Here is a 22,049-nt window from a genome sequence, read left to right on the forward strand (position 1 = left end):
TTGCTTTAAACTTTTTAGTCTAGCAATAAATTAACATGATATCGTGCGTTGGAATCAAATGCAATATCACCCACTCTTTCTCATTTCATATAATAGCCAACTAATTTAATTTCTAAATCCATAAGTTAGGGAGAGTTTGGATTTAGTGGTGATTGTTTCTATCAAATAATTTTTTAAAAACTATTATTTATTTATTTTTTAAAATGCAAGTTGACCAAATGATTTCAATAAATTAGCAGCCAAAACACGAAATAAACCAACATCACATTCCTTTCCAAAACAGCATAAAAAATGGAAATGGATGGGAGTGGAATAAGGGCATTCATTTTGGTAGCGCTTCAGCTTCTTCTCCTGTTTCCGCCGTCGCACGCGGCGGCGAAGTTGTTTCGAGAATACATCGGAGCTGAGTTCAAAGACGTTAAATTTTCCGATGTTCCAATAAATCCAGACGTTGAGTTCCACTTTCTTCTGTCGTTCGCCATTGATTTCGATGCCTCCCGCCGTTCCTTCACCAATGGAATTTTCAACGTTTTTTGGGACTCTCATAACCTTAATCCTTCCGATGTGGTCGCCATTAAAAAGGTAAAATATATATGTTATAGTATAAGAAACAAACGATCTTATTTTAAAATTTGTGTTAGTTAAAAAGAATTTAGTTTGTACGGTTAGATATCCAAATTAAATTTACGCAACCTATCAGCTTAAATTTTTGTGATGAGTGGTGGTTTATTCATCTAGTAGCGGGAGGTCCTGTATTCAAATTCCTACGTTATTGTTTACCATGTAGAGGTGAACATGGATCAGTCTGGATCTACCCGATCCAAAAGAAATGTGGAGAGTGAGAACCAAAGAAAATGATAAATGAAAAAGAGGATAATTGGAGGAAGAAAAGAAAGAAAGAGAAATTAGAAAATGGGATAAGAAGAAATGGCTACTAGTGAGCCACGTAGGTGGGAAGGAAAATTGGTAAAAAAAATAAATAAGAAATAAGTAAAAGGAATCAGTGGAACAATTTTGTCTTTATTTTACACTCCAACTCTCGTGGCTAGCTATTAATAACCACATTTTTTTTCTGTTCAATTGATTTCTCCCTCTCCAGTTTCTTTCTCTCGTTTTTTTCTCTTCGTTCAATCTTCTCCGAGTTATTATTTCTCTCATTTTTATTGATATGACGTTTTAATTTTTTAATTTTTAAAACTAAAATAGACAGGTAAGCTCTTAATATATTAGTACTTTATGTCATTTTTTTTTAACAAATATGTTCTAAAATAGAATCTTGATTATTAACCAATGCCAACCTAATTAGTAAAAGGATAAGGTCCATAATTTAATTGGAATAATTTGTTGGACTAATTTAGAACTTTTTTTTTACTAGATTGAAAACTTTAATTAATCCAATCCAACCCGTGAATTGTACTCCATTCATTATATTGCTTTTCTCAATTATATCTTAATTGGAAAAATGATAGATATTGATCAATCCTCTTAACTTAATTAGGTTCAATTTTATATTAATAATCAAGCTTTATTTTTAGAATATTTGTTAGATTAGATCCCAAAGTTTACTTAATATTACAACCCAACGCATGAATTATTTCTCCATGGTCGTCACTCATTCTATTGTTTTTTCTTCTAAAAAGGATCATTCAAACGTGAAAGTTGGTTTAAGCATTGGAGGAGACACTGTCCCAAATGGCTTTGCTTATTTCAAACCTTCTTCTATAGATTCATGGGTTTCAAACGCGGAACGTTCACTCACAAAACTCATAAACGCCTTCAATCTTGATAGCATCGACATCGATTACGAGCACTTTAAGTCCGACCCCAACACATTCGCCGAGTGCATCGGAAGGCTGATCAAAAGACTAAAGAAGAAAGGAGCCATCTCATTTGCTTCCATTGCCCCATTTGACAAAGCTGAAGTTCAGAGCCATTACTTGGCCTTGTGGAGAAGCTACGGCCACTTGATAGACTATGTCAATTTCCAATTCTATGCTTACGATAAAACCACCACAGTTCCTCAGTTCATCCAACATTTCAAGGCTCAAACCTCAAACTATGAAGGTGGTAGGGTTTTGGCGAGCTTGGTCAGCGATGATAGCGGCGGATTGTTGGCAGAGAACGGGTTTTTCACTGCGTGTCGAAGGCTGAGAGCGGAGAAACTCCTCCATGGAATCTTTGTTTGGTCTGCAGATGATTCTATAGCCAATGGTTTTGGCTATGAAAAGAAGGCGCAGGAACTTCTGGCAATGCCCAACTAGATTGATAAATTAGCCTCCCAAGCTCTTTGAAGTCATTGAGTTTATTGTGTATTGATAAATTTAAATCATAATGTTTGTTTGTTCTATAATTTTATGTGAGCATGCTGTGTAGGGGGTGTACAAGACAAAATTATTACCATATATGGATAATCCAAGCTTCAATTAAAATGGTTTAGTTTTGTTTTATTTCTCTGTGATAAATTTATGTCCAATCCCTATATTGAAAAGTTTTAGAAAGCTTGTAGAGTGATTAATGAGAATTTTTGTTTCAGAGAAAAGTGAGAAAAATCATTGTAGAGCGTTTATAAACTCTTGAAGATTCTTCTGGAAGTTAGTAGAACCTGCGACGCTCACCTTTAGCTGTCCTTCGCATTGTCGACCCAATCTATAGCATTAGAGTATCTAATCTTCCTAAATAAATCGATCTGACCAAAGTTCTCTCCTCTTTGTTCTTTCTTCATTTGAAAATATGTAAGTATTAATAATCACAAGTAATGAGGTATACAAAAGAAAAAAAAATATTATTGCACTGTACCTTCTCCTTTACAATAATAGCAAACGCCTTCGACCCAGCTCGATCGGTTGAACGGGAATTGCGACCTATTTTGTTTGTTGGTCTCATATTTTTTATATAAAGTATGCAAAATAAATATAAATATTAAGTACCTTCCACTCATTTATATTCTCGCCAACAATCGCTCAGGTGGATTGTTGTGAACAATAATCTTTGGTGTGGGATGTTATTTTTAGAATTTGTATAAAGTTGCCCTATATTCCTTCGATGTTAGTTTGCATCACATGATCAATGAACTTCATCATGACAACATCTGTCGTGTCGAATATGAAATGAACCTACAATGTGATATTACTGTTACATCATTCAAAATAATAAAAGGTATCATGTTATAAGAATTCTTCTTTGAGATCAGTTATAACCCGATCTTGTCACTTTCTAGGACCTCCTTCCAAGTGCGAGCATTTAATTCAATCACTTCACATGTATTTGCCCTGATCGCAATAGAAAATGTGATCACATTCTTGCATGTTGGTTTATTTACACGCTGACATTAACTCAAATTGAGCCAAAAGTCAAAAGGAAAATTTAAGTGGATGGCTAAATTTTGCCACCCGTTTTAAAAAATGTCTATTAGTTTTAAATTTTGCACAAATGGCTAAAGGGTATTTTAGGAATTTTACAAAAAAACATAATTTTCCAACAATACCCTTTTCTATGTGTTTTTGGTTTTTTCTTATATTCAACCACCTAACAAACTTTGTTTTGAATTCAAAATAATTTTCCTACATTCAAGGGATTTCAACTTAATTATTTTAATTACTTTGTTTTGTATTTTAGTTAATTTAAATGATTTGTGTACAACGATTCATCTCTCGTCTCGTCGTTCTCCAATTGTTCTACTTTATCTTCTTTAATGTATATATACATATTTGCATCAATTAGTATATATACCTAACCACTAAGGAGTATATGCTGTCACAGATTATTTGTATTCTTATTTTCCTATTTCTTTATCATTTAATAAATCATCTACAACAAAAGTAAATTAAAAAAATCAAAGACTAACAACCCATAAATCAAAACGATTAGGAAAATAGGTGATGCCTCTTAAATTTGTAGTCTTTGGGCGTTTACGTCATCATATTCAGTTTCTTAAACTTCTTTTGACCATGAGTTATTTTTCTTATGTTCATCGGTGGATTCATTATTCACTCTTTCATTCTCTTCATTAGACTTTGTATTGTCCTTTAAAACATTAGAAAATTTATCAAAATTAAAAGTCAATAAACGTATATACCAATTAAAGAAAAATCAAAATTAGAATTCAATACACGTATATATCACCATGAAACTCAATTATGTCAATACATGTATATACCAATTCAAGAATTAACAAAATAAGAAAGTCAATACATGTACATACAACTATACAACTCAAATATCATAAGTAGATTGTCAATTAATGTATATACCAATAATTACCTCACTAACACGTTCTTCCTCAACTATCTTGAGACCCTTTCATTTTCCTGAAATATACGAGTATAGTTAGCTCAGTGAATCTAATTTGTAAATATTACTGTAAAAATTAATAAACAAGAAATATATAAACTACTGTATCTATACATCTTTTTCACTTTCTAAGTTTATTTTGCACGATTCCTTTGAATGTCATGTTATACCAGTAGCTTTTAGTCATTGTTGAAATGTTCCTCCTCTAACTTTTACCTTATCTATAGATACTATTTAGAATTTAAACTATATAAATATAGTAAGTCTGTTGTAGTTGTAGATATATAGTTCTCAGATCTAATTATAAACAAAAGACATATGTCGGTCTCACACTTGTATTTTTTTAAATACCTTAAAATATAGGAAAACAAAAAATATCTTTTTAAATACCCCTAAAATACGCAAAATCTGAACAAAGAGTCTTACCTTCCTCGAACAGTTGCTAGAAGATGGAAGTTGGGTGGCAGATCGGAAACATATCAAAGCGGTGGTAGGTGGATCTGGTCTTGGGCGGTCGGTGGATCGTATCGGCCTTGGGCAAATCTGGTCGGGCGATGGGACGGTAGATCTAGTTTAGGACGTGACGCATCAAGTAGATATGGTACGTGTTGCGGCCAACGAGGAGGGTGGCAGCAGTTGGGTGCGGCGGCGACAGTCTGGTTTTGGTTCGTGGACATCGGCGTGAAGGTGAGCGGCGCACGGATCTGCTTCGTGAGGTGAGCAGCAAAACGAGATGGTGGCCTTGAAGGTGAGTGGCGGGATGGCGGCTTGCGGATCTGCTTCGTGAGGAAGACGATGGCTGTGGGACATATGAAGTTGCGTGAGACCAAAAGGTGGGAATAAGGTGAGACTCCTAAAACCCTAAGTTCTCTAACTCAACTCAAATGTGAGAAGTAAATTTTATCATTTACCTAGTAATAATCTTTGGAATTTTAGAGGGGTAAATTTCAAAATCTACCTCAACACATTTTTAATAATTTTTTCTTAAATCAACTCTCAAATTGTTATTATCAATTTTATATTAGATTTAAGTTAATTGTTTAAATTTCACATTTAATTAGATAGAATTGATTTCCTAAAATGAAAGCCCGTTATTTTTGCTATTAGTTAAAAATCCTAAATCCCTAAAATGATGCGTATAAACTTAATTGGTTACAAGACTATTTTTGTCTACAAAATATTTTAGAATTTAACGAAAAAAATGAATTAGCGATTGTTAGCAAGAATATAAGATTGGAATATGCTATGCGATAGTGGAACACAGATGAGTGGAAGGTACTTAATATTTATATTTATTTTGCATACTTTATATAAAAAAATATCAGACCAACAAACAAAATAGGTCGCAATTCCCGTTCAACCGATCGAGCTGGGTCGAAGGCGTTTGCTATTATTGTAAAAGAGAAGGTACAGTGCAATAATATTTTTTTTTTTGTACATCATTACTTGTGATTATTAATACTTACGTATTTTCAAATGAAGAAAGAACAAAGAGGAGAGAACTTTGGTCAGATGGATTTATTTAGGAAGATTAGATACTCTAATGCTATAGATTGGGTCGACAATGTTTGTAAGTTCACTACGGTCTCGTAATAATTAATTTCAAATTACGAATCAAAGTGTAAGTTAAGCATTTTGTTTCTTTTGCACTATTTATATAGTTAAACATGATACGTCTTAAACAATCATCCATTTAAGAGGGCAGCGAATCGATCTCTAACCCATAAGTAATGGAAAGTGTACTCCAGCATCGCTTGACACAATCACTTTTTCTTTTAATCTAGTATGAGAAAGTCTCTCAAATCCATTGTTAATTTTTTTCGCATTTGTATGAAGCGTCAGATAGTAAAATATCATCATTTTCTGGTTTGCATAATTATGCTCTCTCTTTTCTTGCCAATTAATAGGCTAAATAGTATATTAAATAACATTTTTCAAGAGTCTAATTAACCTTTGACTTAGCACAAGAGGTCATCCTCAAACGGATGGCCAAACGGAGATCACTAATTGTACTTTGAAAAATTTAATCCATTGTTAAGTGGTGATAAACCAAAATAGTGGGACTTATCCTTGGCTCAAGCTAAATTCGCCAACAATCACATGAGCAAAGTTAACTGATCGACTGAGAAGTCACCATTTAAAAGAGTTTAATGACCATTATAATGATTCATCTTACCAATATTTCTTACCATCGATCTCAGTTTAGAGGTTGAAGACATGGTTGAACAAATTCAAGAACTACACAGATAGGTGGAAGAACACCTCGAGCAAGCAAATACCAAGTACAAGCAACATGTGTATGCTCACAAACGTCTGGAATCATTTGAAATAAGCGACTTGGTGACGATTCATTTGCCAAAATACTGGATCACATAACAAATTAACCCATAAGAAGATTGGTCTTTCAAGGTCTTTGACAAGATTGGTGAAAATGCCTACAAGATTAATATATCCTCTTATCTCCTCATCAACCCTACCATCAATGTGATGGACCTATATGATTATCATGCCCCATATTCATTTTCATTGACTACCTAAAACTCGAGGATGAATTCATTTTAGTCAGGAAGAATTTGGTGTAGGGTTTTATTTTTTATTTTTTTTAGAAAAAGAGCCTTGTAACTAGCCACTAGAGTTAGATAATTAATTAGCTGGGGGTTAGTTGTGTTTGCCTATTATAAATATAAATCACCTCTTACAATTGAAGGTAGTTAAAGATTAATAAAAATATTCCACCAACTTAATACATCAGTCACATATACGCATTAGACCAGCAGCTTATCTATATGTACTCAGACGTTACAATTAGCGTATGCCAAAAGCCAAATCTTTACTATCTGAAAGTTTTTATATGTGCAATACATGTTCTAATTGATCATCCACAACTTAGTGACGTAGATTCTTAAATGAGGTTAGTAATATATGTTGGATTTGATTCGCTGTCAATTATTATATATCTTGATAAATCTCTAAAGGGTACGGTATGAGACAAATTTTATAACATTAGAGGGAATAATTCAGAAGTTGGAAAAGGAAATTGTATGGTATGCATCTTTATAGTGGTAGAACAATTAGCTCCAAAGATTAAAAAACATCAAAAGAAAAAATTCTCAATAATCGCTATAACTTGATTGAGAATGTGTATATTTCATAAGAAAGTCTGAACATGGCTACTCGTAAGAATATTTAAAAAGGGTAAGTACTTTAAGATATAATAATAAAATTTTGATAAATTATTGTCATGATAGGAAAAAGGTGGAACCGAACATAAAAATGATTTACTTGAGTGTAAAGATAATAAATCGAAGCATAATTAAACTCGCTTTCAGAGCATAAAGTTTGTGGACCAGTAGTCCAGACACTAGAAAATGAAAAATCTTTGGGATACAAATGACTATTTGTAAGACAAAGAAATAATATGAATGAGCTTTGCACAAGAATTATCGCAAAGGCTTTGTTTTTATTGCAGGGAGACATTTTATCTTACGGTGGATGCAATTGCACTAATATATCTGATCCGCTTAACTATGTATTAAAAGCTTGACATGCATCTTATAGATATAGTCACTGAAGGGACCGAATCCCAAGCGGGAGCGGTTGACGCTTGTGATTCAAATCGGTTCAGAATGATACGATACCGGTTTTTAAAAAAACCGAACAATTCTATTTATAAAGGAGGTTAAGCTTTGTGGGAGATAGAAAACTACTTACATTTGAAGACGTTGGTAACCTTTCTTCCTCGAGCATGAAGTTTGTTTCGCACGAACAAACGAACCCAAAAGCACATATCAAAACGTAGACATTACCACCATGTTACCTTGCTATGTCTCAAGGATCAAGAACGGATTGTGAGATGCTTTCTTTTGGGGAAGAAAACGTACCGGGAATAACTAAAACGAATTGTGAGAGAGACGGATTCTTTGTGTTCTATGCAAAGATTTCCCAAAAATGAACAACCAACCAAAACCACAGTGGTTTTAACATATGAAGGACGAAAGAGTGTGAGTAAATTCTCATTCTTCACCTTACTACTTCTCAGCAAAAATTATGGGCGGTAGTCAATGTTAATTATGTTAACATATTATATTATATATATATTTATTTATTTATTTCATTAATAAATAAATTAAATGTTATTTAATCAATTAATTAAATAAATATAATTTAATTAAAACAATAAATATTTGAAACATATTCAAATGTACATTTCCCTTATAAGCTATAGTATTTAATATGAATCTAATTTACATTAAAATTTAACCTATCGTATTTAATATGAATCCAATTTACATTAAACTTTTAACCTATAGTTTTAATAGGAATCCTATTCACATTATTCTCCCACCATACATTATATTAAATTGTGTCATACACAATTAACTCAAATTCTAATTAAATTTAAACAATTCAAATTCCTCCCAAGAATTAATGTTCTTAATTACACTTTACGAGCTAGCAAGGAGACCTAATGGACCTATAGATCAGAAGCTCCAACGTTACGAGATTAATTGGTCAAACTCATCAACCACCTTAATCAACATATGTTAACTACGAGTTCTTCACTAAAAACCTGCAGCTGAACTCTTCTCACTGTAGAATTATTCTGTGTCCACAGATATCGACCACTAATGGCAAGTCAATCCTTCACGAGCGTTTGTAACCACAGATGGGTAAAATGACCGTTTTACCCCTATGTTACATCTTACTCCTTAAATACCACTACTCCTCCAATGAACAACCCGATTATGGTCTAACCAATAACCAGAAGTCCCTCTTGGGCCAGTGAGAGGGTGAGGCACATTGTTCAAATCCTGGAGTCGGCATTTAAGAGAACACTCATCTACTACCCTAAGGTCGGGGATGAGTGAATTCCATCTTGTGTAGGTATGTTCACATCTCACCACTTGATCTCGTCCCCAAAATGGTTGGAATGTTGAGTCGGTGACTCGGGCCACTCTCACCCATACAAATCAAAGAACGAGTCCCACGGGCAGGAGTCCATAACTCACTCAACATTGAGAATGAGTTGTCTGGTCATCCTATGAAATAGCAACATGTTCGTCAATGGCGTTACATATAAAGATTGGCTATTTCGTGGTCCGGTCTTATACAAACTCATTGTATAGGATACCCCCACTCGTATGTCTCCACACGAACGACTTGGAGCAGGTCGTCTATAATATTTACAAACTGGGCCGTATCCATAGTCTTGCCAAGATAAGGTACCCAGCTTTATCCATATACTATAGACCTTTAGGTTATTCCCGGGACATTATTCGCTTGTATATCGAGGGTATATCAAATATATACCCATTATACATACTGTCCCGGTTACATGACAATAACCTTGGATGTTTAGTTTATTGGATTTAGACAATGCATTGCTATGAATTCAACAACAAATTAACTAAATAAAAATTTATTGAATATAAATTTGTTTTTACATAAATACAAACTATGAGTTTAGGGTAACACACCCAACCGTCACAACATATTTATATGAATTTCTTTATAATTATATTTAGATGAAAATCCCTAAAAATTTTAAGATATTAGAATCATATAATTCAAATACTAGGGAATTATATTCGGTTAAATTACGAAGATCACTATATATTAGAACATCCTGAACAAATGTGATATAATTGTCTTAGTTAATATTGGTTCAAAGTAGGATATCAAAATAACCCTATATATGTTGGCAATTTGAATATAATTGGAACTATTGTAAAGTTTTTAGAAGTAATAAAATATGTTAAAGAAATAATTTGAGACACAAGAACTCAAGAAGAAGTTTTGAATTGGCTTATAAATTGATTATTTAGCAACTGAAATATTCATACATCAATCAACTTATAAAAAATTAAAAAAAAATTAAAAAATCAATTTATACAAAAAAAATAAATAAATAAATAAAGCAAGCATTTTTCATGGACAAATCCCATTCATTGAATATTCCAATAATATTTCGTTTACTTGATGTGAAAAAAATAGATATTCCGACATCGAGAAGATAATGAAGAACTTTTTTATCCTAATATATCATATCTTAATGCACTAGATAACTTATGTATCTTGCTAATAATATTTGAAAAAATGGAGCATTTTTCAGTACATCTATTAGATAGATATAGTCACACTCTGATAGAGAGATATTGGAACAGAGTTAAAAATATATTATGTTATCTCCAATGAACAATTTATATGAGTTTATTTTATTATAATAAATTTAGTTTTGATCTTGTTGGTAATGAAGATGCAAGGTCATTTATCTAACCTATATAAAGCTAGATCAATCTCATACAAGTTATTCATTTATAAATGAAGGAGACTATAACAACCACTCCCTCACATAATACTGAAATTCTTGTAATTCATAAAGCTAGTCTAGTATGTCATGCATGAATAGCCCAAATCAAAATAGGATGCATTAAAAGAGATAGAGTGAAACATTTCTCCCCAAAACTCTTTTACACTCATGATCTCGAGAAAATGACAACATCACTGTCTAACAAATTTATTTAAAAGATAACTTCGATATATTTAATTACAAAGGCGATATCTACCGTAACACTTGAAAAGTTGATAAACAATATTGGAATGCAACGACTCAAAGATCTCAAGTGATATTTCCATGAGAATGATTAAATATAATGTATTATTTTTTCTTGACTAAGATTTTGTCCCACTTAATTTTCTTAGCAAGATTCCAACAAGGCATTTCTTAAAGTATATGAATAGTGTACTCTTTTTTCTTTCACTAAATTTTTTTCTGGTTAGGATGATGAGACATTTTTATATACAATGGACATTTAAGGCGGATGTGTTATAAATATTATAATTATGTCGATATTCATTACCTCCGAATATTATCTATCCATTTTCATTCACCCTCATAACTCTCATGTCCCCAATTAATGTTGGGTCTTTTAACTTAATGTGTAACCATATAAATAGAAGCTATAGAAAATATGAGCAAATACATCTCATACAAGTTGAATGAGAGAATCATACTTTTCTCTCTACTCTATCTATATCATCTCTTATACTCTCTTGGTGTTCTTCTCTTATTCTTCTTTTTTCTTTTTGAGTTTTATAGCAGTCTTTTCTTCAAAGTTTTCATGCACGGTACAGTCTAATAGTGTTTATTTTTTAAAATTTGTTTTTATAATTTAAAAAAGATTTACACTATTCATCCTCTACAACTTTTTATTGTTCTAAAATCTTATTTTAATTAATTTAAAATAATCAAATATGTAATGAAATATTATATAATATTTGATAATAGATAAATCGAGAAAAAAAGATAAAATTGATAGGTAAGATTTCTCCTCCATGGACCCTTTTATATATTTATTTTCATTTTAGACTCCGTTTAATTATTAGGAATCGTAGCGAGAATGAATGAGAATGAAAATCAACCGGAATGGAAATGTTATTCCTTTAATGTTGTTTACCATAAATTTTCTAGAATCGGAATCAGAATTCCTTTTGATGTTATTTACTAAAACTGTCCGGAATCGAAATCAGACAAATATATAACAAGTACTAGTGTTGAGGGAGAATTCTGAGTAGGTGACATGTCGAGTCCTAAGGCGGACAATTGGACAAGGGACCGAGGGTAGTTGGAAACGTACACTAAGAACTTGTATGAGCATGCCACTGTAAGGATAGTATGGGAGGTGCACCATAGCCTGCATGCCACAAATGGGGACAGACTGGCAATTGGCGTTACCACCAGCCAAGCGTTAGAGATGTCCGCCCCTACCCATCAGAATTTTGTATAGCAAGGCGCGCCCCTGTGCCTTAGACCGTCGTCCTTCCTGGTCGGCCACGAGTGCATATAAAAGGGAAAGATCCCCGCCACTACCAAGTGCAAAAATATGTCACTAAATTTACAAGGTGTTCATTCCTACTTTCTACTCTGATTGCTAACTTGATTATTGTAGTTTTTTAGGCAAGACACTGCATTGGTGTCGAGATTTGTAATTATAGGCTCGTTTTCCTCGTCGACGCCTCGTTCTAAGGGATACGTGGACCTCTTCAAAACTTGCCATCTACAGTTGACGTCGTATGGGGAACGACGTTTTCAAGCCAAAATCAAAAGATCGTTCCCCTAGCTAAGACACTAAAATCATGTCATCTAACAAAAAAACCTCATTCAAACAATTTGTCGACGACGAATGTCGACGCGACAAGCCTACCAATAAAACGGTTCCCACCACTCCTACTCCTCACAAAGCCCTGGTTACCGAGGATGTGAGCCACCCGCTCCGTCCCCTAGGCTACCTTAGAAAAAGGAAGGTGGGCGACCCGCGTAGAAAAAACTCGGCCTACGGGTCAAAGTTAGGGTGATGCCTGCTCAAATTTTTTCCAGATAGGGAGACTTGCTGATGTCATTCTAAGTGACCATGCTAGAAGGATAACCAACCTCGTACTTAAGAATAGGGATTCGGTGGAAATGATAATGGGGAGCCCTGAGACGGATCCAAGGGCAGCCTCGAAGACAAAAATCCCATTAGAAGGACTAATATCCCGTAGGATACGAAAAACTTCTGTGACAAATTGAACGTCAGGCACCTCAGGTAGATGACGACAAATTTGAATGCTGAGTCTCAAACGAGCATCGAAACGTCTAGCCACCCGAGTAGATCCCACACTGAGATCAGTGTGGAGGACTTAAACCAAGTCAAAGAGGAGCTCCTTGATCGAATCTGGAATGAGCTCGAGATGGAGAATAAAGAATCAAGAACTTGTTATGAACCACTGAAGATAGAGTAGGAAGCATTTACTGACAAGGTAATGGCAATTAAGCTCCTAGATAGACAAACACAATGGAACAGCTGACCCCGTAAACCACACCTGGTCTTACCTCGACACAATGAAAGGTTCGAGGTAAAGTGATGTAGAACAATGCCAAGGTATCCTTGGAACACTCACTGGTCCAGCCCGGTAACGGTTCTAAAACCTACGTCTGCACTCTATCGAGACCTACTACGACCTGGCTTGGAAGTTGTCAATCAGTTCTACTATTCATGTGTCAACCGACGAATTGAGACAAATTTCATGTCCGTGAAGAGAAACTCGACGAAGACCTACGAGCCTACGTGGCTAAGTTTACAATTGAATGGTTGCGTGTATGGAACTGCGATGACAATCTAGCCTGTTAGGAACTAACGGCTGGGATAAAGGACAAGTGTCTAGTTCGATCCTTGGGAGAATACCCAGCCAACACTACGGCAGAGCTCATGTCCCACATACAACGACTTAGCGTAGGAGAGAAGCTGGTAGAAGCAGGGGCCTTCCGCAAGAGTCGCACCAAATCCTTGCGGAAGGAAAAAGGAAAAAGTGTCAGACTAAAACTGGTGGACTCGAAAGGAGCCAAACTCGACACGGGTAGAGCCAAAGGTGGATCGGTTGATCAAATTTGGAAAATACACACTGCCCGTATTTCTGTTTGCCATATATTAGCTTATTGATGAGACATCGGCTGACATCTCTTCTGTTAGCCTGAAATGATGAAGCAAAGCTCCCACAAGTGAGACCATACCAAATACTACAAGCTCCACCATGACCACGGTCACGACACATAAGAGTGACATGATCTCAAGAACTAGATCAAGTCACTGCTCTAGCGGGGATATCTGAAAGAGTTCGTAGGCCAATGAGCCACCTATAATCAAATAGCCAAGTAATATACCAGGACGAGTGATAAGAAGCCAAAGTCCCCAAAGAAAGATGACCGCTCGCAGGCCATCCTCATGATCTGTGGAGGACCAGCCAAGGTTACTCAAGGAAGAAACAAAAAGCCCTAGCCAAGCAAGCCAGAAGCGGCCCCACCGCCCATGAGGTTTTGGTAGCACGAACAACCAAGCCTCCTCCCGATGACGTTATCGGACGATGAAGCCACCTCACAACACCAACCCTATAATGATTCGCTTGTTATTATTATGGACATCGACCACATTGCACGCATCGAGTCCTAGTCAATGGAGAAAGTTCGGTGAATGTATTAACTTGCGTGTGCTAAAAACCTAGGGTGAGATTCGATGAAGTTGAAAAGGTGTCCCACACTTTTGATCGGCTTCTCTAGGGAAAGGGTATACCCCAAAGGCAGCATCAAGCTGCCTATAACACTGAGGAAAGGAAAAGAGAAGATCACGAGAGTGGAGGAGTTTGTAGTGATTGACAGCCACTCATTGTACAACGCCATCCTAGGGAGGCCCGCCATACATAACCTCCAAGTAGTCTCTTCAACCTATCACCAAGTGATGAAATTCCCTACACCCCAGGGGAAGAGGGTAGTCTTCGTTTGGTAGAGAGCCTCACGAACGCTACGTGATGGCTATGAAAGAACCCAAGCTGGTATGTACTGTAACGCCTCGAGTCCCTCAGGTTAGTTAGTCTCGAATGAGGAGATTTTTCATTTAATTTTAAATTGATTGTTAATTAAATTTATCTATATTTATCGAGCTCTAAACTTCAATTAAATTAATAATTACCGGACTCCATGTGGTGGGTCTTGTTTTAAGGGGATGGACTTCTTTTCTCTTGGGCTTGAACTTGTTGGGCCTCCATTGAGGTAATTTGGTTTTAAATAAAATAAAAAAAAAAAGAAAAGGAAAACCCTAAGCTCCCTCTTGTCCTTCATTCTTACCCTAGCCGCCCACCACCCCCTCCTTCTTGTTGTAAAGTTCGGCAGCCACAAGAGCGTTTCCCGACGAGGTGCAGCGGTGGCCGACGACGACAAGACGGTGGAGTAGCAACCCACGAGTGGTGGCGCTTCTTCGGATCGAGCAGCAGCAGCGGCGGCACTGCGGCGCTTCTTCGGATCGAGCAGCAGCTGCGGCGGTGGTCACAAGTACCTTTTCTTTGCGAGTCTTGAGCTGTGGGTATATGCTTATACATTATTGCATGCATGTTACTTTTGCAGGGACTGTTTTAGTGCTTAGTATGCCTGCTTACGCATTATTTGACTCTGGATCTAGTCATTCTTTCATTGCTTCTACCTTTGTTCGACATGCGGACCTAGAGCTAGAATCGTTAGGCTTTTTGTTGTCGGTATCCACACCATCAGGATCTGTGTTGGTCACTAGTCAAGTGGTGAAAGGAGGCTAGCTCTCTTTCGATGGTCAGACCTTGGAAGTGAAGTTAATCCAACTGGATATGCAGGATTTCGATGTAATACTAGGCATGGATTGGTTGGCGGCTAACCGGGCTAGTATTGATTGCTCGAAGAAGGAAGTTAGCTTCCGCTTGCCCTCCGGACAAAACTTTACCTTTAAAGGAGTCAAGGCCAGGGTCCCGAGGGTGGTGTCGGCATTGAAGGCCAGTCATCTTCTCCAGCGTGGTGCCTAGGCCTATTTGGCTAGCATTGTGGATGCAAGGAAGGTTGTGCCGAGCATTGAGGCGGTTCGTGTGGTTAATGAGTTCACTGACGTGTTCCCTGAGGACCTCCCCGGCTTGCCTCCGTCTCGTGAAATGGACTTTTGTATAGAGTTGCTGCCAGGGACGGCTCCCATCTCGAAAGCACCTTATCGAATGGCTCCGGCAGAGCTGAAAGAGCTGAAGCTACAATTGGAAGAACTACTCGACAAGGGTTTCATCCGCCCAAGCGTGTCCCCTTGGGGTGCGCCCGTGCTCTTTGTTAAAAAGAAAGACGGTTCTATGAGACTTTGTATAGATTACAGGGAACTAAACCAAGTTACGGTTAAGAATAAGTATCTCCTACCTCGCATTGATGACCTTTTTGATCAGCTTCAGGGAGCGAAGGTGTTCTCGAAGATAGACTTGCATTCGGGGTACCACCAGTTAAGGCTAAAGGAGGCCGACATTCCAAAGACAGCGTTCAGAACAAGGTATGGGCACTATGAGTTCATCGTGATGTCTTTTGGACTCACAAATGCTCCGGCAGCCTTTATGGATCTAATGAATCGGGTCTTTAGGGAGGATTTAGATTCATTTGTCATTGTGTTTATTGATGACATCCTGATATACTCCAAGACTGAGCAGTGTCACCATGAGCATCTCAGGCAGGTTCTGACTACACTACGAGAAAATAAGTTGTATGCAAAGTTTTAAAAGTGTGAGTTCTGGCTGGACAAAGTGGCTTTCCTAGGACACATAGTCACCAGGGAGGGTATTGCAGTAGACCCCGCCAAGGTAGAGGCTGTTAGCAATTGGCCAAGACCTAGTTCAGTTACAGAGATTCGTAGTTTCTTCGGCTTGGCTGGTTACTACAGGAAGTTCATCCAGAATTTCTCTCGGATAGCGGCACCGTTGACGCAGTTGACTCGTAAGAATGCTACCTTCACTTGGAGCAGCGAGTGTGAGGAGACTTTTCAAGAACTAAAGAAGCGTTTGGTGTCTGCACTGGTGTTAACTGTCCCCGATGGGACGAGAGGTTTGGTGTTTTACAGCGACGCCTCGCGAAAGGGCTTAGGATGTGTGTTGATGCAACATGGGAAACTTATAGCTTATGCTTCTCGACAACTGAAAGTGCATGAGCTTAACTACCCCACTCATGACTTAGAACTAGCAGCAGTTGTCTTCGCCTTAAAGTTGTGGAGGCACTACCTTAACGGAGAAAGAATTCAGGTCTTCACGGATCATTAGAGTTTGAAGTACCTTTTCACTCAGAAGGAGCTTAACTTAAGACAGAGACGGTGGCTAGAGTTGGTGAAGGACTATGATTGTGAGATTAGTTACCATCCAGGTAAAGCAAATGCGGTGGCCGATGCTCTTAGTAGAAGGGCGGCCAGTGTGGCATCTCTTGTAGCGGTCTGCAGTCCGATACACAGCGAGTTGGAACGCTTGGAGGTGGAGCTGACGGTGGATGATGTCTCCGCGTTGTTGGCTCGACTCTCAGTGGAACCTAGCTTGAGACAGAGGATCATTGTTGCCCAAAAGGAAGACCCTAGCTTGGCCAAAGGCTTTAGTATAGTGGGCCATGGAGATTTCACTCTCTTGGGTGAGGCAGCTTTGCTTTTTCGCGGAAGGTTGTGTGTGCTAAATGATTATTCTTTGAGGAAGGACTTACTGGGAGAGGCACACAATACTCCGTACTCGGTCCACCTAGGAAGCACCAAAATGTACCAAGACCTTAAGAAACATTACTGGTGGCATAACATGAAGAATGAAATAGCTCAGTTGGTTAGCAAGTGTTTGACGTGCCAACAGGTAAAGGCTTCAAGACAAAGACCTGCTGGATTGCTGCAACCTTTGAGCATACCAGTTTGGAAGTGGGACGATGTGACTATGGACTTTATTACAAGACTACCAAGGACGGTTAAGGGATTCACTGTGATTTGGGTAGTTGTAGATCGTTTGACCAAGTCTGCTCACTTTATTCCCGACAAGGCCACGTATATAGTAGAAAAATGGGCAGAACAATATTTACAGGAAATTGTCAGGCTACATGGTATACCGGTATCCATAGTGTCCGATCGCGACCCGCGTTTCACCTCGACTTTTTGGCGGAGTTTACACAAGTCCCTGGGCACTAAGTTGGACTTTAGCACGGCGTTTCACCCCCAAACCGATGGTCAGACGGAGCGTGTGAACCAGGTTTTAGAGGACATGCTCAGAGCTTGCATGTTAGACTTTGGTGGTAGTTGGGACAAGTACCTCTACCTAATAGAGTTCGCTTATAATAACAGTTTTCAGGCCACGATTGGGATGGCCCCATACGAGGCACTGTATGGAAAGGAGTGTAGGTCTCCGGTTAATTGGGACTAAGTCGGAGAAAGAGTTCTCTTGGGACCGGATTTGGTGCAGGCGACTAACAGTGCCATTCAAAAGATTAGGGGAAGGATGCAAGTTGCACAGAGCCGTCAAAAGAGTTATGCAGACGTCAGGTCCAGGGTGCTCGAGTTTGTGGTAGGTGAGCTGGTGTTTCTTCGTGTGGCACCCGTGAAGGGAATTTTACGATTTGGGAAGAAGGTAAAGCTCAGTGCAAGGTTCATTGGGCCTTTTGAAATTTTGGAATGTATCGGCCCAGTCGCGTATAGGTTAGCCTTGCCACCATCGTTGGCAGCGGTTCACAATGTGTTTCATGTGTCTATGCTGATGAAGTACATTCATGACCCTTCGCACGTTTTGGACCCTGAACCATTACAACTAGAGGAGTCCTTGTGCTACGAAGAGGTACCCGTCAAAATTTTGGCAAAAGAAACCAAGTTGTTGAGGAACCGGACGATTCGCTTGGTTAAGGTTTTGTGGAGAAACCACCAAGTGGAACAAGCTACTTGGGAGCGGGAGGACGATATCAAGGCGAGATACCCTGAACTGTTGGAACAGTCAACTTTCGGGGACGAAAGTTTTTAAAGGAGGGAAGTCTGTAATGCCCCAAGTCCCTCAACTTAGTTAGTCTCGAATCAGGAGATTTTTCATTTAATTTTAAATTGATTATTAATTAAATTTATCTATATTTATTGGGCTCTAAACTCCAATTAAATTAATAATTACCGGACTCCGTGTGGTGGGTCTTGTTTTAAGAGGGATGGACTTCTTTTCTCTTGTGCTTGGACTTGTTGGGCCTCCATTGAGGTAATTTGGTTTTAAAACAAAAAAAAAAAAAAGGAAAACCCTAAGCTCCCTCTTCTCCTTCATTCTTACCCTAGCCGTCCACCACCCCTTCCTTCTTGTTGTAAAGTTCGGCAGCCACAAGAGCGTTTCCCGGCGAGGTGCAGTGGTGCCCGACGACGACACGAAGGTGGAGTAGCAACCCACGAGCAGCGACGCTTCTTCAGATCGAGCAGCAGCAGCGGCGGTGCTGCGGCGCTTCTTCGGATCGGACAGCAGCGGCAGCGGCGCTCCTTCGGATCGAGCAGCGGCAGCAGCGGCGCGACTTCCCTGACTTCCCGGCGGTCTGCAGCAGCGGCGACGCGTTCCCCGACGGTCTGCAACGAACCAGCACCGCTCCTCCTCGCGGCGGCACACGGCGACGGGCCAAATCCGCGGCGGCGCACGGCGAACGGGCGGTACAGCGGTGAACCGGCGGCGACCTACTGCTACGATCCGACGAACGACAACTCCAGCGGCGGGATTTGTGCGTTACAGCAGTGTTTATGACGTTTGGAGGTGACCCACATCCGTTCGAAGCTCGATTTACGCTACCCACACCTTGGCGAGCTAGATCTAGGTGACCCACATCTATACGAAATCAGTTTTGGTGGTAATGAGTCATTCGAACCCTTTTAGAATTGATTTCGAAGGCTAAATAGTTTACGTAACTTGCTGTATTTTTCTGTTTTAGTGCTTAGGTGTGAGGTCGACGCAAAACTTAAGGGCGCGGTTGTGAGTAAGTAAACAAGGGACATGTGCGTGCGTTAATGTATGCTAAATGGTCTCTAACGTGCTGATTTTGTGGCGTTTAATGCTAATTTTGTTACGTCATTGTGCTAAATAATTCTCGTTGTGTTAGTCAATATACTTGGAGTAGTGTTGGATATTTGTCGATGAAAATGGTGAGTTTTCTACTTTGCTAAACTGTTGAGTATTGTTGTGGTAATGTTTGTTGCCTGGATATGCATGAATTGTTCGGCGTGTTTTGTGAGCTATTATCCTTAGTAATGCTTGTTAAATAATGATGTTGGATATTGAGCATGATTGGGTTATTATCTCATTATTAGAAAGTTGTCTATGTTGTGGAAGCATGCTGAATTGTACCTGTGAGTTGAAAGATGCAAGGTTAGTGGTATAAGAAAGTATATAGTAAGACTCTGGTGAGAGTTGGATTCTTGGAGGGAATGAATGAATGGGTGTCAGGGCCTCGGGTATAAATGGTCGGGAGCTAATACGTCACTAATGGAGTATCGAGGCCTCGGGTATAAATGGTCGAGGGTCGATACGAGGAGTCCTTTAGAAGTAAGACTATTAGGGCCTTGGGTATAAATGGTCAAGGGCCAATAGATGGTGAAGTCATCGGGGCCTCGAGTATAAATGGTCGAGGGCCGATGCAGCAGTGTCGGGGCTCTGGGAATAAATGGTCAGGGGCCGACTCTACTCGAACAAGATAACTGTGATAAGCGTAGAGGTACTTGTGATGTTAGGGAGACTAGAGGTTGGTTGTTAACGTGCTTCCTGGTTGTGGTTGTCACTAAATTTTATGGAATGTGTTTATGTTTGAATGCATAATGTATTGAAAAGCATGACTACGAATGTTTCTTGATATAGTTGAGCATGATGTGTGTGTGTGTTGGTGAGGGCTACTTACAGAGTATATTTTATATACTAACCCCCCTCTACAATGATTGTTTCAGGTGAAGGACTCGTGGGCGACCATGGTGATGGGACGGAGGAGACATGACGAGCGAGAACCATAGGCTGCTTAGTCACTCTTGCTTAGCTTAAGTGATTAGTTAAGACCTTATGTTATGGTCAATAAACTATTTGTTCGTATTTGAATAATTGGGAGATTCCCCCTTGTTGTTAGTTTCATTTCGGGATAGGTGCCTATTTTAGTTTTATTCCATTCTTTGAGTTTTGCCTAGTTTGGACAATAAACTTGCCTCGTGAGGTGGTCCACGAATGTTGTTGAATGATATTCTATGAGATTGATTTATCGTTAAATTGATGAGAATTGGAACTTGATTTTATATATTCGTTTGTATAGGGAGTTGGCATGACGTATTTGGGGGTTAAGTTTAATTAGTTGGGTAGTTAACGTGACCTAGAATTGTGTGGGAAATTCTGGGTCGTTACATGTACCATCAACATTGTACGTGAGGAGATGCCCTCTTATGGCCCGGTGCGTACCCTAGGAAAGGGTAAAAACTTGACGTGGAAGGAGGGCGGTATGTGGATCCTTAGAGGTAGTCCGATCTTGCTGGAAGTGATCTGAGCAGACCGAAGAGCTTCGGTTGAAAGAAAAATTGAAGGAGAAGAGATAAGGTAGCGAAAAAAGTATCTCGTCGGCATAAAAGCTTGAGTTAGTCCCAATCTTGGGACTAGAAAAACCACCAATGTTAGGTCCAGGCTGGATGGAGATAGAAAAGAGAAGATGATAAGGTTTCTTCAAAGTAACGTTGATCTCTTTGCATGGACCCACGACGATATGCTAAGCATAGATCCTGCCATTGTGGTCCATCGACTAAATGCGGATCTAAGGGTGAAGCTCGTTCGACAAAAGAAAAGAGCCATGGATGCATCGAGGGATGATGCAACAACAGAAGAGGTAAGGATGTTGATGAAAGCCGACTTCATGTGAGAGATACGCTATCTAGACTGGTTGTCGAATGAAATCTTAGTAAAGAAAGTCGGTGGCAAGTGGATAATGTACCTCGACTTCACCAACTTGAATAAGGCCTATACAAAGGACAACTTCCCCATACCAGAATCAAGTAGCTAGTTGATGCTACAGCACGGCATGAGCTATTGACATTCATGGATGTCAGCTCTAGATACAGCCAAATCAAAATATACCCCTCAGACAAAGAACACATCTTGTTCATCATATAACAGAAATTTTTCTGTTACAAGGTGATGTTGTTGGAACTTAAGAACGCTGGGGCAACCTATCAGGAATGTTTAGTAAAATTTTTGCCTCTCAAATCGAGAAGAACATGGAAGTATACATGGACAACATGCTACTAAAAGGCAAAACAGTTGATCAACATGAGGTGGACTTGACAGAGGCTTTCTAGGTCACAAGGCCAACGGGATGAGGCTCAACTAGGTGAAATGTGTTTTCGGGGTCACTTCGAATAAATTTCTAAGATTTATAGTTCATTAGTGAGGAATCAAAGCCAACACAAAGA

General features: G+C 38.6%; 1 protein-coding gene across 1 annotated transcript; it reads left to right on the forward strand.

The window, feature by feature from the left end:
• The first annotated feature begins 247 nt into the window (after positions 1-247).
• On the forward strand, positions 248-2,447 carry LOC111023583 (chitinase 2-like). Its single transcript, XM_022301052.2, has 2 exons — positions 248-582; positions 1,641-2,447. Exons 1-2 carry the CDS (start codon positions 292-294, stop codon positions 2,259-2,261), a joined length of 912 nt encoding a protein of 303 aa, XP_022156744.1. The 5' UTR covers positions 248-291; the 3' UTR covers positions 2,262-2,447.
• Positions 2,448-22,049: the final 19,602 nt, after the last annotated feature.

Source organism: Momordica charantia (assembly GCF_013281855.1).
Source record: "Momordica charantia cultivar OHB3-1 chromosome 3 unlocalized genomic scaffold, Mcharantia_2.0 BLBB01000003.1, whole genome shotgun sequence".
In the NCBI taxonomy this organism is placed as follows: Eukaryota; Viridiplantae; Streptophyta; class Magnoliopsida; order Cucurbitales; family Cucurbitaceae; genus Momordica; species Momordica charantia.